The sequence below is a fragment of the Catharus ustulatus genome, chromosome 1 (genome assembly GCF_009819885.2).
Source record: "Catharus ustulatus isolate bCatUst1 chromosome 1, bCatUst1.pri.v2, whole genome shotgun sequence".
Taxonomy (NCBI): Eukaryota; Metazoa; Chordata; class Aves; order Passeriformes; family Turdidae; genus Catharus; species Catharus ustulatus.
Genome location: NC_046221.1, coordinates 16,950,193 through 16,965,796, shown reverse-complemented (window position 1 = coordinate 16,965,796; position 15,604 = coordinate 16,950,193). Strand labels below are relative to the sequence as shown.

Genomic DNA, 15,604 nt, shown 5'->3' with positions numbered 1-15,604 from the left:
AAATGGAAAAATCCCTTGGGCTCTGTGACAAAAATACCTTCTCTTACAAACACACCTACTCTCTTATTACCCCCCTGTGCAAATGATTCATTCCAAAGCTGCTCCTCAGTTTTTTTGTTGCTTGTCTCTGGAGTATCTAAGCTTTTAAACTCTTAATGGCTTTAAGTTCATAGAAAAGGTCAGGATAGAACTTTTACTTAACAGAATAAAACAAGGAAAACCAGAAAATTTGCTCAAAACAATTATACTTGGAAAAAGAACCATCAACTCCTCATTTTCATTCTGTGTTTTACATATCATCCTGATGCCTAAAACCAACCTCCTAAGTCCACCTGCTCTCATTTGAAATTGGATTCAAAAAGAAACAGACATAAATCAGATGTCTGGGGAAGGCAGTGAAGTTTCCCAGGCAAAATGAACAATATTTATCACATGGAAAAGGCACTGTATTAAAGAACAAAATAAATAGAAAAAAAACCCACTTTGTCTCTTGCAAAAAGGCTATTTTCTTTCCAGATTAGGTTGCTTTTCTGAACCAGATTGCAAGCTTCCTTTTCAGAATTTCCCGTTTGCTTTTTTATCCAATTATGACTTGCCTACCATCTCAGTCCAGTTCAAATATTTCAGCTATATTTCCACTTTCAAAGATTCCGCTACATCTAGGTAAAAAAAAATTAAAATTTTAAATACTTTCATGTCTTTTATATATGGAGGATTCTTCATCAGTCCTGAAGAATAAGTTTAGGCTAAGTTAGCAGAAATATGGGGTGTGATAGCAGGCTGAGAAGGACACAATAGCAAAATGTATTCTTACGCTTTAAGTTACATTTAAAACTAATGTCATGCTCAAGGAAGGGCAGAGGCCACTCTGGGCAAAGAGTTCTAGCAAGAGTTTATGTTGAGATGGGATCTCACTTATCATTAGATACTGAGATAAGCAAATATGCCTAAGCAGAGGTTTAGGCCACCTGGTAAACCCATGTCAGGAACAGTCTGGTTGACCTGAGGCTAAAATTTTCCTCATGAGCCCTGTGTAACTTCACTTGTTGGACAAAAGGTATTCTCAAACAAATTAAAAAAAAAATAAAGGAGTGGGGGGGAAAAAGTTCTTTGTAGCAGATCCATGTTAAATGTGATGAAAATCACATTCCCAGTTGTGTATGAGTATTTATGACTACTCATATCGGACCTGTATCAAAGGAAAATCTGACTTCAGCATTCTTCATTAATGTACCTTTCATTAGCACTTTTCATTAACATATCCATCATTACCAGACACAAGCTTAACAAGGGGTGGTAGCCTGACACAGGTGTATTAGTCCCTCAGTCCCTTAATAATGATACCATATCATATTTCTCAGATGAATCATGGCTTGAGATAGCCTCTACTATATTGAGGTTATGCTCAACATGATTTACTCTTTTTATATTAAGTATTCCTAAGATTGGTAGTTGTATTTGTACCTCAGGAATATGGAGCTCCTTTAACTGGTCTGCAGTAATTTCACTCAGCTCTCGGAATGTCATTGTAAAATCAGCCTTTGTATCTTCCATAATCTAGTGAATAAAGATATTTCTAAGAGTGCTTTTCAAATGTGGAGTGTGAGTTCAGATATTTGCAAAAAAAATTTGCAAAGTAAACTCACTTTTAAGAGGAAAGCAATCAAATAGTTATCATTCTCATTCTCCCCAAGAAGACCCAATTTTGCTTTGAATAGTTCTGTGAAACTGAAAATAGTAACAAAGTATGGAAATTGTGAACATTATGTATTTTACAGTATTGTGACTAGAAGGTTTCAGTTCTGAAAGTGCATACCGACTGTAATAGTGCTCACCATACCCCTCCAAAATTTGGGAAGCTCTGCAAAACAAAAGAAATGTCAAGTCATCTGGGACAGCTGTTCTTCATATAAGAATCTTTTACAAGAGGCTATTAAAATACTACTTCATTACTTCAGGAAGATACATGGTGTTTTGCAAAACAAGCTAGACAAACTTAGAACAGAAAACTACGGGCAAAGGTCCTACCTTAGTGAAAGGAGAAAGGATCACACAACATCTAAAACCTCCCTGTGGTCCTATTTTACCACTATTTATGACCAACATAAACTTTTCTTCCCACCCTCCAATCTTATTCTGGCCAATAATTAATCCAGAATCAATTTCCAGTCAAAAAAATATTTTAAAAGCTAATCCCTTTTTTTCCTAAGCATATGGTGATTACAGTGTCTCCCATCTCACTAGTTCCTTTAAGCATTACAATATTTTAAGGATTACTTACAGCTGCTTTTGCCTGGGATCCAATAAAGGTTTTAGAGCTTGTAACAGCTTGCTCAGATTAAACAGACCAACACTTGCCTGATTTCCTATTTTATACCTCCTTTCATCATCAGATGTGTTTGGAACAAAATCTGTTTCAAACAAAACATTACTTTTCTATAATAATTACAATAAACAATCAATGTTAAAATATTGAAATACATTCACTTTTATACTTACACAGTAAACTTACAGAAGACCTAAAACTACTAAATACTTAAAATCAGATCACAAGAATACTTATTTAAATTGAATTAACTCAAGATCTATTATTTGCAAATCTAAGGAATACATCCTTCACACACAAGTTCCCATGTGCCACAAGTGACATTGTCCTACCTGAAGATACAAGGTAAATTCAGATGGTTACAGAGAAAAAGACAATTTTTCATTAAAAACACTGTATTCTACACTTTAACTCAATATTTTTACTACATCTAATGCCGCCATTTAGCACATAGATTAAGCAAACAAATGTCCAACTGGATTCAGGATTTAAGTATTTATGGAAAAGTCCCACATATAGTAAACATGTATTTAATAGCCCACCTACAAATTTGTTTCAATTGGACAAGAAAGCTTTGTATTCACATAAAAATGTTCCACTATGCAAATGCATTATCTGGGAGATAACAAATACCTGTCATGCAAGTTACAAGTATCCAGAAGTAAAATGTATGCCTGTCTCCAGCAGCAACCTCTAGGGATCAATGGGAACCCCTCACTCAGACCAAACACAGACAAGCTGATCAATGCACACAGCATTGCCCAAGTCCTCAGAGGACACTGACAGCAAACTGAGCTCATCTGTCAGATCTGGGGAGTGGTTCAAACGTGAATTTCTACTCTAAAGCCTTATCTGGCTCTAGGCTGCACTGTCTGGCTGGGACAGAGTCAGTTCTCTGTGTGTTGGACTTGTGACTGTGACTGGTGACTGGACTTGTGCTGTGATAGCACAGCAGTGTCCTACACATTGCTCAGCAGGGCTGGCCCAGCATCAAGGGCTCTGTTCTCACTCTGTAACGCAGAAAATGAAGCTGGGGTGGGCAGGAGGCAAGGAGGGAATGCAGCAGGGACAGCTGAGCCTAGCTGCCCAAAGGGATATTCCACACTTCTAACACCATGATCAGCAATAAAAATGGGGTAGTTTTTCCACAGCAGCTGCTGCTTGGGGATTGACTCGGCATCACTCTGCTGGTGAGATATGGTGAGTGATTGCCTTTGAATCACTTGCAAGTCACCCCTGCCCTTTTTTTCCCCTTGATTTATTCAAATGTCTTTATCTTGACCTACAAGCTTTTTCTTAGCCTTGCTTTTCCAATTCTCTCCCTCAGCACACAGCAGGGAGGAACGAACAACTGGCTTGTGAGTCCTTAATTGCCAGCTGGGGTCAACCCACCCTATAGAGAAAGATCTAAAAGCAAAAAAGCCTCATTTTGTTCAATACAATAGAAACAATGTGACATTTAAACTCATGATTTTTCCTGAATTTGAGGCTGCAGGCATGAAAACACACAGCAAGATAACAAGTGCTGATTCTGAAGTTTATTCAGTTGCAAACTATAAACAATATTCTAAGAATACACATTTATGTACAAACTGAACCTGTATCTGTCAATCCTAGACTGACTGAATTAAGACTTTCAAAGAAAGCCTACATGTACACATGACTGTGTAGGTTTGATTTCCTTTCTTCCAACATTTAATCAGCTGCTGTGACTATAAAGCTAGAACTTCATGCATGTAAAGTTACTGTATTCCACTTCTGCTTTTGGCTGCTTCCAGCAATACACAATTTTTAGTTTTCTAAGCTTCTGTTGTAGCATCTATTGAATTGATGGTGTTCAAGTGGAAACAGTCTCATGAAAATGGGTTAAATAGTAGTATTTCATTAACAAGACTTTTAGTCCTTGAATGCAACCTACATAGTGTATCATGAAATTGGTCCCTGATGCAATTTTTTTCCCTAAAGCTCTTCAAACGGTACACATGCTTATGGTTTTTCTGATAATAATGAAAGGAATTTTCATGTAATGGAACTATATAATTTAATATTAAAAGATTGTTTTAAGTAAAAAAACAAAACAAAACAAAAAAACCAGGTGCTACACTCACTTGGGTCATAGGAGTCCATAAATCCAAATGGACCATAATCTATCGTTATGGACAATAAACTGAAGTTATCTGTATTGCACACACCTACAGTTAAACAGAAAGGAGAAACAAAAGTTAAAATTCCACCTGAACCCCAGTCTTTAGGCAATTTGCTGTGAAACAGGTCCACTGAATTTAGAGAGCTCTCAGGAATCAGACTCTACAAAATGTACCTGGCTCCTGCTCCCACCACTGTTTTGGGGTTAATTCCATAAATCTGTGGCAAAGCCAGATAGCTCTGTATCCTGTGCACTGTAAATGGCTGGGGGTTATGTGGATGGATCAAATTCAGAGCACTTAAACTTATACATGGCATCAGTACCCTGTCTGCTCCCTGCACTGTTCCAACAGCACTGAGAATTCTTGCTCCCATATTCTCATCCTGGCACAGCTGTGCTCTGAGAGATCAGACAGCCTTACTCTGTTGCAAAAGCCCCTTGTCCAACAAATAAAGCTGTAGGTGAAGACATCAGCAGAACTAAAGACCAAAGTGACAAATAAAAGCAATTTTTAAGTACATTACTGTAAAGTGTCTCTCCCCTAAAGCCAATGCCATCTGGCACCTTACCATGTGCAAACCCCACAGACATCCACAAGGAAATGAGATTTGCAGTCTCTGACACGACTGTAGAGAAAAATTCCTAAAATCAAATACATCTTTTACTTCAAGTTCTCTGTGTCAAAAATATTGAAATACATAAGCATTTTATTCACTTCAGAAATTTGTAATACATTCTATTTTTCAAATTTATATATCTGTCTGTCAGGACTTGTCATTCCCATTCTAAATTATGTGAATGCAAAATAACTTTATTCAGCAAAGACTATAGTTAAATAAGTGTACAGAGATGCCCTTAAAGAAATTAAGAAGTAAAACTAAAAAAAAAAAATGAAATAACCAAAGACACTATATATACTAGGCAGCATACTAGAATCTACTATATATACTACATTTACATTAGCAAAAGCACATTTCATCACTTCATGACCACTGTTCCCTGACAATCTGAGCAGGAAGAGAACAAAGCACAACAGAAAATGGAAGCTTCACAATAAACATTTTCATAATGGAAACTGGTGAAAAATGTTCATATTTGACTTTGAGAAAAAAAAAATCAAGAAGCAGATTTTTACTACAGAGAATTTACAACGTTTTGCTAATAAAACCTGGAAGCTTACTTCCAATTTTAAAATCTTGTGAAACTTGAAATAGTCACAACCTTCCTGTAATTTTTGTGCACATGCTTGTGGAAAATAAAAATTACTCTTAAATAAGACTTACCAGGTATTTATTTGAATCATTCACAGCTATTGATGGAAAATGTTCCTGGATGATAAAGTCTAATAATCTTCTGTAACAGCAGAAACAGAATTCTTTAAATAAAATTGGTACTTTGGAACTGATCATTAAAAATTCTTGTTTTCAATAAGTAAAATGCTGATCTAAAGGTTGCTACAAATAATTATTAAAAAATCTCAGTCTATTTATTCTAATGAATATTAGATTAAACACTTCCAAATGCTTACAGATAAAACCTAAGGTTGTAGTCATAAATATGACTGGAGATTGCCACACAGAGTTAAAATTATCCCCACATTCAGTATCTGGAGCACACCAGGACGCAGTTTTGCATGCAGCAATATCCAGTTTTTAGGAAAATAGAAGAATTTGCATTTCCAGAAAAACAGTATAAGATGACAAGGAATAATCATTCCACATCAGAATTCTCATAAAGAAAATATTATGGCTGAATTCTTATGAAGTAGGGTTACTTCCACAGTAACTGACCATTCCTAAAACAGTGCTCCACATTCCCACAAGACAGGCTTAGGGAAATGGGATACATGCATTAAAATTTGCAGGACCTGTCACAGAAAACTGACAAATGTAGGAACTTGCCCTTTCAACTTACAAATCTTTCCAAAACAAACAACTCCTTCCTAGTGCTTAGTTACCAGAACTACTTAGGCATAAAACTCTTCATTTAGAAACATCTCAAGGGTTTTACCCTTGTGAGGCAAGATCTTTGGTATGCTTGTATAAAAATAGCAGGTACCTCTCTAAATTATGTAATCGTACTTGATAAATAATTTATTTCTGAATTCCAACTGCAGACATGAATTCTAATGTAATTTGATTGTTGAGAAAACTATTCCAGTTACTATGAAGATTCAATTCAAACCTTAGTAAGTCCAGCTCCCCAGAGTGAGCTAAGATTTCCAAGGATCCTATACGAAACCATGATTTGGCAAGTCGTAGCACTATTGCACCTTAAATACAGAGACAAGTGTGTTTAAATGTAAACAGAGTAGCAGCAAAATAAAACAGTTCCATAGCAAAAGCCACCATGTGTTGTTTCTATAGACACAAAGTTTATATATTCACAGTTAAACCGATATTTTTGTAAGTAAGCCTAACACATAACAGATGAATATGTATAAAATTATTTTACTACACGTGCATTTTAATGATAAAGCTTGATTTGCTACACCAGCTGCCACAGGCAAAATTATCTTAGTGCATTCATATTAAAATCACCCCAGAAATACCAGCCTCAAAGAAAGAACACAAACAGATTTCTCCCCATGCTGTGCCATCTCACTCTTTTTCCGAGCAGATGTAGATGATGTAGCAATGACATGGCCACAGTTGCATTCCCCCCATCCTGATATTGCTATCAAAACAACGGAAAATTTCCAAAGCTTCCAATATAATTTTTGTAATGAGAAATGAAAATAAAAATTATATTACTGCACTATGTATGCCACAATCATAGAAGACTTGTTCAGAGGGTTTCATTTCTTCAACCAATATATGTTTCAGACTGATTTTCTCAGGAGAGGTTTTATATCTTACAAAAATTAAATTAAGCCAATTTATTACCTTTTATTACACATTTTTTCATGGAGAATTAAGTTATGATGTTGTAACATCTTAAAGTATGTTCATTACCTCTTTCTTTCTTAATATTTCCATTGTAAAACTGGTCTCTCCACACAGCATCATCACTTACAACTAAGCTGTAGCAAACAAGAAATGAATGTTAAAAGTTATCTCAGCAAAACTAATTCACAATGAAGGCCAAAGTGATATTGTATATAAATTCATTTTCTTCATTTTTCATTGTGGTGGCATTGCTTTGTATTTACAAATGACACAGGCAAAGAAGATGCTGAGGCTTACCAAGGTTCATGACCAAGATGCATTTATTTTGTATTTAACAGTGTTGTCCAATTTCATTACTCTCACTGTTCTTGGGGAGATGGCTGCTCTCAAAAAGAGCAGTGCATTCACTTGGAACCTCAGTGACTGATTCATGTGATTGTAACATTAAATAAGTCACAATTTCCCTGGGGACAACATGGAAATTCTGAGGAGAGAGAAATCAGAAACCAAATTGTTGCATCAGATGGAGGTTGCCCTTTACCATAAGCCAAAATTATCTCAGAAACTTTGGGGATAGGTCTGTGACCCTTAGCAATCACTGCTACTGGTACTTCAATTTTTAAAACCAATCTCTTCCTTTCATTTGCATTAAAATTCTGCACATCCTGTAAATTTTAATAGTTATCCAAATATTGAGGTTTGTGAGAGTTCAATACATCTTGCCTTAAAATATTTCAAAACTTACATTGATTTGTTTAAATAAAATATGTAATTTCATTGTATTTTCTGTTCTATCAGGAAAAAATAATCCTCGCAAACAAGGGCATCATGTTCCTCTAAAGTTAACAGGTAGGCAGTTTTCTCTCCAAAGCAACTGGGATTACACTGACAATCCAGCTTGGTGCCGTCTTCTGAAAGAGATCTTATCCCCTCAATAGGCACAGAAGACTCCTTGTTCAAGAGTCTAACAGGAGGATAATTTAGCTAATTTTGTATAATTCTTCCTTATCTTTTCTTGTTGGTAACTAGAAAATATTCTTCTATTAAGGAGAGACATGGACCTATTGGAGTGGGTCTAGAGGAGGGCCACAGAAATGACCAGAGGGCTGGAACACATCTCTTATGAGGACAGACTGAGAGAGCTGGGGCTGTTTGTGGGGACAAAGGGGAGACCTTACAGCACCTTCCAGTCCCCAAAGGAGGCTACAAGAGAGCTGGACAGATACTCTTATCAGGGCCTCTAGATTAGGACAAGGGAGAACAGTTGTAAACAGAAAGAGGGCAGGTTTAATTAGATATTAGGAAGAAATTTTTTACTCAGAGGGTGGTGAGACACTGAACAGGTCGCCCAGAAAGAGTAGGCACCCCATCCATGGAAATACTCTAGGTCAGGTTGGAGGGGGCTTTGAACAACCTGATCTAGCGAATATGTCCCTGCTCATTGAGGGGAGAACTGTACTAGATCAGTAAAAATCTCTTTAAACCCAAATTATGATTCCATGATTCAAAATTTAGTTGAGTGTCATGCTGTTTGATACTTAATGCAGTTATTTATATCTGCTACCTATTAGGTAGTTGAAGGGCAGAGAAGACAGAACCAAACTTTTCTTCAAGGTCCACAGCAAAGAACAAGAGACAAACCTGATATTCCATTCATAAATATAACCGAAGACAGTCACAGTCTTAATTCCCAAAAGTTAAATTTTGGAAGTATATTAGATTCTGGTTTTACACACTTGAGCAATGAAATTTTAGAAAGAACTCAGCTGAACCAAAAATGTGAGAAATCCATATAAACATAACTATGTACAAAAAGGTTATGAAATGAAATAGCAGGAAGTCTTACCTAGTGCAGCTGCTTGCAACAGTAACTATGGGTTTGAAACTAAATTATTGTTATTATATTCAGTATTTTTGAAGATACCTTATAGTTATTCAAACTGAATGTTCTGTTAACTGCAAAGAACAGGCAATGAGGGGAGGCAGTTATTTCAGGAGGGGAAAAATGTACAGAAATCAATCTGCTCCTTTTATTGGAGCTGTACTGATACATGAAGAATTACGGTTTGTTGGGGTTTTTTTTAAATACTCATTAGAAACAAATTGGTATGTCTGTAGGACTAAGTACAAAAAGCTCTGATATAAATGAGATGGAAGAAGAAAACCTTAATCCTTCAAGAGAAAAAAAATCAGAAACAAGGAAGGAACCTCAAAATACTGTGTGCAGCAGAGCACTAGGGGATTGAAGCACAAAAGGTGTGCTACTAAACTTTACTGTTTTGAACAGACCTCTGCCAGAAAGGTTGTTTCATTTTTATCGTGTAACTTTTAACAGGCTCTCTGCAAAATTCCTACAGAATACCAACACTTTTTCTATTGTGGATAAAAAATCCATGCAGGCATCAACATTTAGTTAGTATGGAAATGCAACACTTGAAAGCTGGCCAGGCAGTTAAGCAGCCACATAAACATACATTCCCACTAGAAAAGCAGTTCTCCGATGGTTGGTTTCGTACCATTACTGGAGAGAAGGCAGCAGCAGACCAGCTGTAGACTCACCCACAGGAAACAGAGCACTGAAAGAGCTCTTACACCAAAGAGAAGAACAGCACTCACAGAAGGATGGATGGATGGATGGATGGATGGATGGATGGATGGATGGATGGATGGATGGATGGATGGATGGATGGATGATATCCCTCCCTACCTAGCTCTCACTCAAGGGCTTGACTTTACACTCCCAGTGCTCTGCCTGCTGTTCTGCATGAACATCAAGCCCTATGCAAGTAAAGCCACTCAGAAAACTATGCATACTGGCTCACTTTTTTGACTTAATGCATAACACTGCTCACTGGTAGTCCCAGTACGTGACTAAAATGATACTGTATGAAGTGTTCTGTATCTGGAAGAACAGTCATAAACTGTAGCACCCCATTGGGAACACAGCACTTAAAGTTAATAGAGCAAACCAACCTGCTGGGTGTTCTGGGATAAGCCATAAGGTTTTTCCTCCCACTTCTGCCAAGACTTGACAAGACCTCTGTTAAGTGCATCCCACCAGCCTCAGTACAACAGCTCCCCATTGGGAAGAATATGGCTGTCAGCTGGGGTTTTTCCAAATTAAGTCTTGCAAACAGTCTGCAGAGCTTGTACAACAGTTAAGAGAGCCAGGCATTTAACCAATCTGCCAGCAGAGAACTAAAGCACACTGTGTGCTCAGTAGAATTCGTGCACAGTAAAGGGGTAATTTCATACTGATTTTGCACTGAACAATTTGTTGAGACAACAGTAAAGAGAGGTTCTAACCTGCCAAATTATTTCCTGCTGATATTCAGACAGATTTAAAGTTCTGCATTAACAGCCAACAGCAAAGAGTCTCAAGATGAAGTCAGTGAATAAACCATCAAAAATGTCATTTACAAACACTGCACTTCAACAGAGCAAATGAGTTAGAACTAATGCTAAAGAGATTTGCAGACGCTTTGCAAATACAGACACCTAGCCATGTGGCAGCTGAGTACATGCCTTTTCTGCAGAACATTTGCTTTCTTTGAAGCCAGAAACACTGCAGTACAGACTTGAGACTACTTGGAACACAAAATCAACTTGACATTTTAAACACGATCATCTGAAAATATTCAGTTACAGTAATTTCACGAATACAAGCCGCACCAATTTGACCAAAATTTTGGTGGAAACCCGGAAGTGCGGCTAATATTCCGGGGCGGCTAATCTATTAACAAAATTCTAAAAGCTGCCAACACGGAAGTGAGAGCCCGCGGCAGCCCCAAGCCAAGCTGGAGCCCGGCCGGCCCCGGCAGAGGTGGGAAAGCCTGGCAGAGGCGGGGCCAGCAGTGTGGGGGGCGGGCGGCAGAGCCTGAGCCAGCAGGGCGGGGCAGGGAGGGCGGCAGAGCCTGAGCCAGCATGGCGGGGGAGCCCGGGAGAACTGGGGCTAGCAGTGCAGGGGAGCAAGGCAGAAGCAGGAAGGCCGGCGGGTGGGGCTGCCTGGCAGCGGGGGAAGCCCAGCAGAATCGGGGCCAGCAGCGTGGGGGAGCCCGGCGGTGCGGGGGCCTGCAGTGCCGGCCAGGGCGAGGAAACGCGGCGGCGGTGCAGACGGGAGGGGGCGGCCGGCGAGCCCGGCGGCGGGGCTAGGGAACGCGGCGCGCCGCGGCCGGCGAGCCCGCCGGCGGGGCTAGGGAACGCGCCGCGGCCGGCGAGCCCGCCGGCGGGGCTGGGGAACGCGGCGCGCCGCGGCCGGCGAGCCCGCCGGCGGGGCTAGGGAACGCGCCGCGGCCGGCGAGCCCGCCGGCGGGGCTAGCGAACGCGGCAGCGGGGCGGTGCTGACGGGAGAGGGGGGCCAGCGAGCCCAGCGGCGGCGGCAGTACCACCCGGCCAGCCCCGCCGAGCCGTGGCGCTGAGCTGGGCCACCCGGCCCCGTCGGCAACCATGAGCGGGCCGAGCCTGCCTGGCCCCGCCCCGAGCCAGTAAAGCCCGCTATGCCGCGATCCTGTTACTAATTGGCCAATTTGTGAAAGCTGCGCACGAACGAAAGTGCGGCTAATATTTGGGGTGCGGCTTATCTATTGACAAAGACAGCAACATTGTCGAGGCACCGGGGGTGCGGCTTATAATCCGTGCGGCTTGTATTCGTGAAACTACTGTACTTGATTCTGAGAAAATTATCCTAATTAATGAATGTGTTGGTGTCCTTTGGTTCAGACAGAATTAAAGTTTTTTTTACAAATCTCTCTCTCTGCTCAAGGGGTGTTTGCATAGATAAAGAATTGAGAGTACATTCAATTCTACCTCCAATATTAATGTTTGTTCATATGACTGACAATTTTTCCCAGGTATCTTAAAAGTGACAGTACAAAAATAGCCACTTTCAACACTTTCCTAGTTGGCTAGATTCTAGAATTTGGATTAATTTTCCAAAAATCAGTCTTTACTACACTAAACTTAAGTTGTATTTCTAGAATCCAGCAAACTATATGATGCAATTAATTGCTGGAGCTTATTATTATTGGAAACTTTTATCAAAAAATCTGTGGAGAATATATTTTGTTCTGATTGCATGCATATGAAGAGATTTTTCCTTTTGGAAACTAACTGTCCTGCTTTTATTTTCAGTGAAACTCAGTCACAAAATTACCTGAAAATTAGTATACTGTGAACAAAGGGAAGAAAAATACCTAGCAGCTCTGCTTGTTGGAATTCCAAGATAGTGCATGGCCTCACTACATAAAAACTCTCGAACAGAAGAGCGAAGCACAGCTCTTCCATCACCATTCCTATGGAGAGCAAAGAAATAAGGAATAAGTCATAAAATCAAGCCAAGTTTCAAAAAGAAAACATTCAGTTTTAGAGTACACAGAATAACTGCAACTTACCTGGAGTACGGGGTCTTTCCTGACCCTTTTAACTGTAGTTCCCACCTCTCACCATGCCTGCAAAAACACCATTGGCATTTCTAACAATAGGCTTCAGGTTAAGCATAAATCAGCTTAACTGAACACAGAGTTCAATTAGACACTTAAAAAAAGAGTCACACCTGTTGGTATATACTCCGATCAAGTGGGCTCTTCCATCCCCCAGCTGACCTGCCCAGCTACCAAACTGACAAAAATTAAAATCAAGTTATTGTCCTCTATCATTTATAGAAGTCATACTTGAAACAATACAAATACAAAATCTAGGTCCTCATAGAAGACACCTTTGCTCACATTAAAATGTTCATCCCTAAAGCTGTATTTCCCCATTCACACCAAAAATGAATCAGAAAACCACAGGAAAAGAGTAACACTAACACCAGTAATCCTCTTTTTTCTTTACCTTCCAGCTATAATGTACAACTACAGACCTGTCCTTTTTGTATAATGAGCCTTTAAACCCACATGGCTTGTTTTGGTTTTTTAAATTAGAAATTACAAATCACATTCTACCATTCTTCCCCTGAATTATCTTAGTCATTTCAATGAAACCTGAATCTTAGTAATCATGATGTTGCAGTGAGGCTCTGTCCTTCTCTGCTCCTCTGAGCTGTTAGTATCCATCACCAAGCAGAGCTGGTCAGGCTCTGGGGTGCTAAGCAGACTCAACAGCTAATGAAAGTTAAAAAGATAATTCACTTATAAATTTATAACAAACAAAAGCAGAGCAAGTAAACAGGGTACTGTGGAAGGATATTATAGTTCTTTTCCACTTGCAGCCTGTTATGAAGAACAAGTCTGCAATCAATATGTTAGTAAGTGTTCATATGCTCACAGGCATATACTCATGTACTTACAGGTATTATCAAGGTGTAATTCACAAGACCTACACAATTCCACCTGGAAGAACAAGTGCCATACTTACCTGGTGGCCCCCATACCTATGGGCCAGTGGAACAGACCCAAATGTCACTTTCCCACCACTGATGAACTCCAGAAAATCAGATGATCCTTTGACAGATACATCAAGATCCAAAATATTTTCAAGAACTTCCTGGAGAAAAAAATAATACTTGAACATGATCAAATTTTCAGTGGTAATGAACATGTTTTCTCTACAGATTTCATCATTAAAAGACATCTCACAATATGTTTTAAGTGCTCTGTTTGTTTAAAGTATATATTGAGAAGGTGTTTCACAATAAATAGCATACGAATATTAAAATATACTTTAGTACATGTATTAATAATTTCTTATCATTAGAGAGAAATAAAGAACAATAGCCAACCTTTGAAACAGCTACAAGACGAACTCTAGATTTAAAAGGTGTAGGATAGACAACTGAAAAAATGCAGTTTCTCACATTACGGACATAATTTTCTTGGATCACATCCACTGGAAAAATATCTGTAAACATGAAACAGAAAACAAATGCCATATAAAAAAAAAAAAAAAATTATTCTTAATATGTTTCCTCTTAAATCCAGCCAAAATGCTCTTTAAAAAAATTAAATCTTGTAACATTACAACTTACTGATGTGTATAAAGCCTTCATGAAAAGCAAGTCCAAATAAATTTAGGATTTTATGGTTTGAAATTTCTTAAAAGGACTGAATTCTGCAGTTAAAGAATCTACCAGTGCATTCTAGTTTTAAGATCTAAACCATATCTAAGAATAGACTGAATAGACTGTGGCAGTCTCAGGGCAGTTTGATATTGCACTCAGTTATATACAGCCTAAAACATATCTGCAGGAAACAGGAGAAGTTCAGCTTTCCCCACAGTTGAACAAGTGCAACATATTTAAGTTACTGTGCACCAGTAACTGCTGTGTACAGTCCATATTCAGCAATGATCACCATGCAACCCAAGAAAATGGATAAAGTATTTTCTGAGTAATGGAAACAGTGAATGAATGGGTTAGATGTAGCTCTTGCTGTAGCATACACGGGTGCTTCATTCTTCCTTCAGACCTACTCCATGGTAACAGAGCACAAATAGTTTTAAAACAGTGTAGTTTACCACCATTATGGAGTTTTGCTTGCAGCAGTCTCACAATTCCACATTAACCATAAAATCCCAGTACCTCATAGTTACTGTTTTGTAAAAATTTTAAGTTAGTTATCATCTCTGGAGCCTTGTTTCTCACTAGCCATGTTTCTCACTACCTCTAGTGACAGGCCCTGTTATATCCAGCTGCCACAAAATTTATCAATGACTATTATTTCTTAATGCTCACAAGTAATTGGGTCATCTGATGAAATTAGCTCTGTAATGTTATCACATCAATTGGCATTATGACTGCAAACAGTTTTGTATGCCCGAGGGTTTGAATGCTGTGTGCACTTCCAGACAGGTATCATGTTATCAACTTTGCACTAACATGTAACTGGGACTCAGGAAAAAAAAAAAAAAAAAAAAGGAAAAAAGGAGGGGGGAAATAAAAAAAGCACCTTATGACCAATCTAGTTTTAATTTTAAAATTAGTATTTGACTGTATGTATCAGGTCTTCGCTTAGTTACTGCTTTAGGAGCTGCTACAACCCAACAAGCAAAAGCAGCGAGCTGGGCAGGAGTGCAGAGCCCCGGGAAAGGGGAGGAATATAGAGCTCCGGGAAAGGGCAGGAGTCTAGAGCTCCGGCAAAGGGCAGGAACACAGAGCCCCGGGAAAGGGCAGAGTAGGAACACGGAGCCCCAGCAAAGGGCACACACGAGGTACAGAGCCCCGGGGCACGGCAGGACACGGGTACAGAGCCCCGGCACAGGGCAGGTGTAGAGAGCTCCTGGGCAGGGCAGGACAGCAGTACAGAGCCT

The 15,604-nt window shown here is 39.2% G+C and overlaps 1 protein-coding gene across 4 annotated transcripts in view; it reads right to left on the bottom strand.

The window, feature by feature from the left end:
- Positions 1-15,604, bottom strand: part of LOC116994308 (protein adenylyltransferase SelO-like) — a 30,966-nt gene that overhangs the window by 15,136 nt on the left and 226 nt on the right. For 3 of the 4 annotated variants that reach the window (XR_004417453.2, XR_004417455.2, XM_033055908.2), the window contains exons 2-15: positions 14,079-14,197; positions 13,715-13,843; positions 12,912-12,976; positions 12,751-12,807; positions 12,553-12,651; positions 7,427-7,494; positions 6,657-6,744; positions 5,756-5,825; positions 5,042-5,114; positions 4,435-4,518; positions 2,282-2,411; positions 1,817-1,861; positions 1,647-1,728; positions 1,465-1,557 (exon numbers count right to left, since the gene is read on the bottom strand). Coding sequence is in view for 1 of the 4 variants with exons in the window: in XM_033055908.2 (XP_032911799.1) it covers positions 1,465-1,557; positions 1,647-1,728; positions 1,817-1,861; positions 2,282-2,411; positions 4,435-4,518; positions 5,042-5,114; positions 5,756-5,825; positions 6,657-6,744; positions 7,427-7,494; positions 12,553-12,651; positions 12,751-12,807; positions 12,912-12,976; positions 13,715-13,843; positions 14,079-14,197 (1,202 nt within the window). In the remaining 3 variants the exon portion in view is untranslated. Of the gene's footprint in view, positions 1-482; positions 660-1,464; positions 1,558-1,646; positions 1,729-1,816; positions 1,862-2,281; positions 2,412-4,434; positions 4,519-5,041; positions 5,115-5,755; positions 5,826-6,656; positions 6,745-7,426; positions 7,495-12,552; positions 12,652-12,750; positions 12,808-12,911; positions 12,977-13,714; positions 13,844-14,078; positions 14,198-15,604 lie in introns of all 4 variants that reach the window. The other variant, XR_004417457.2, reaches the window with a different exon arrangement.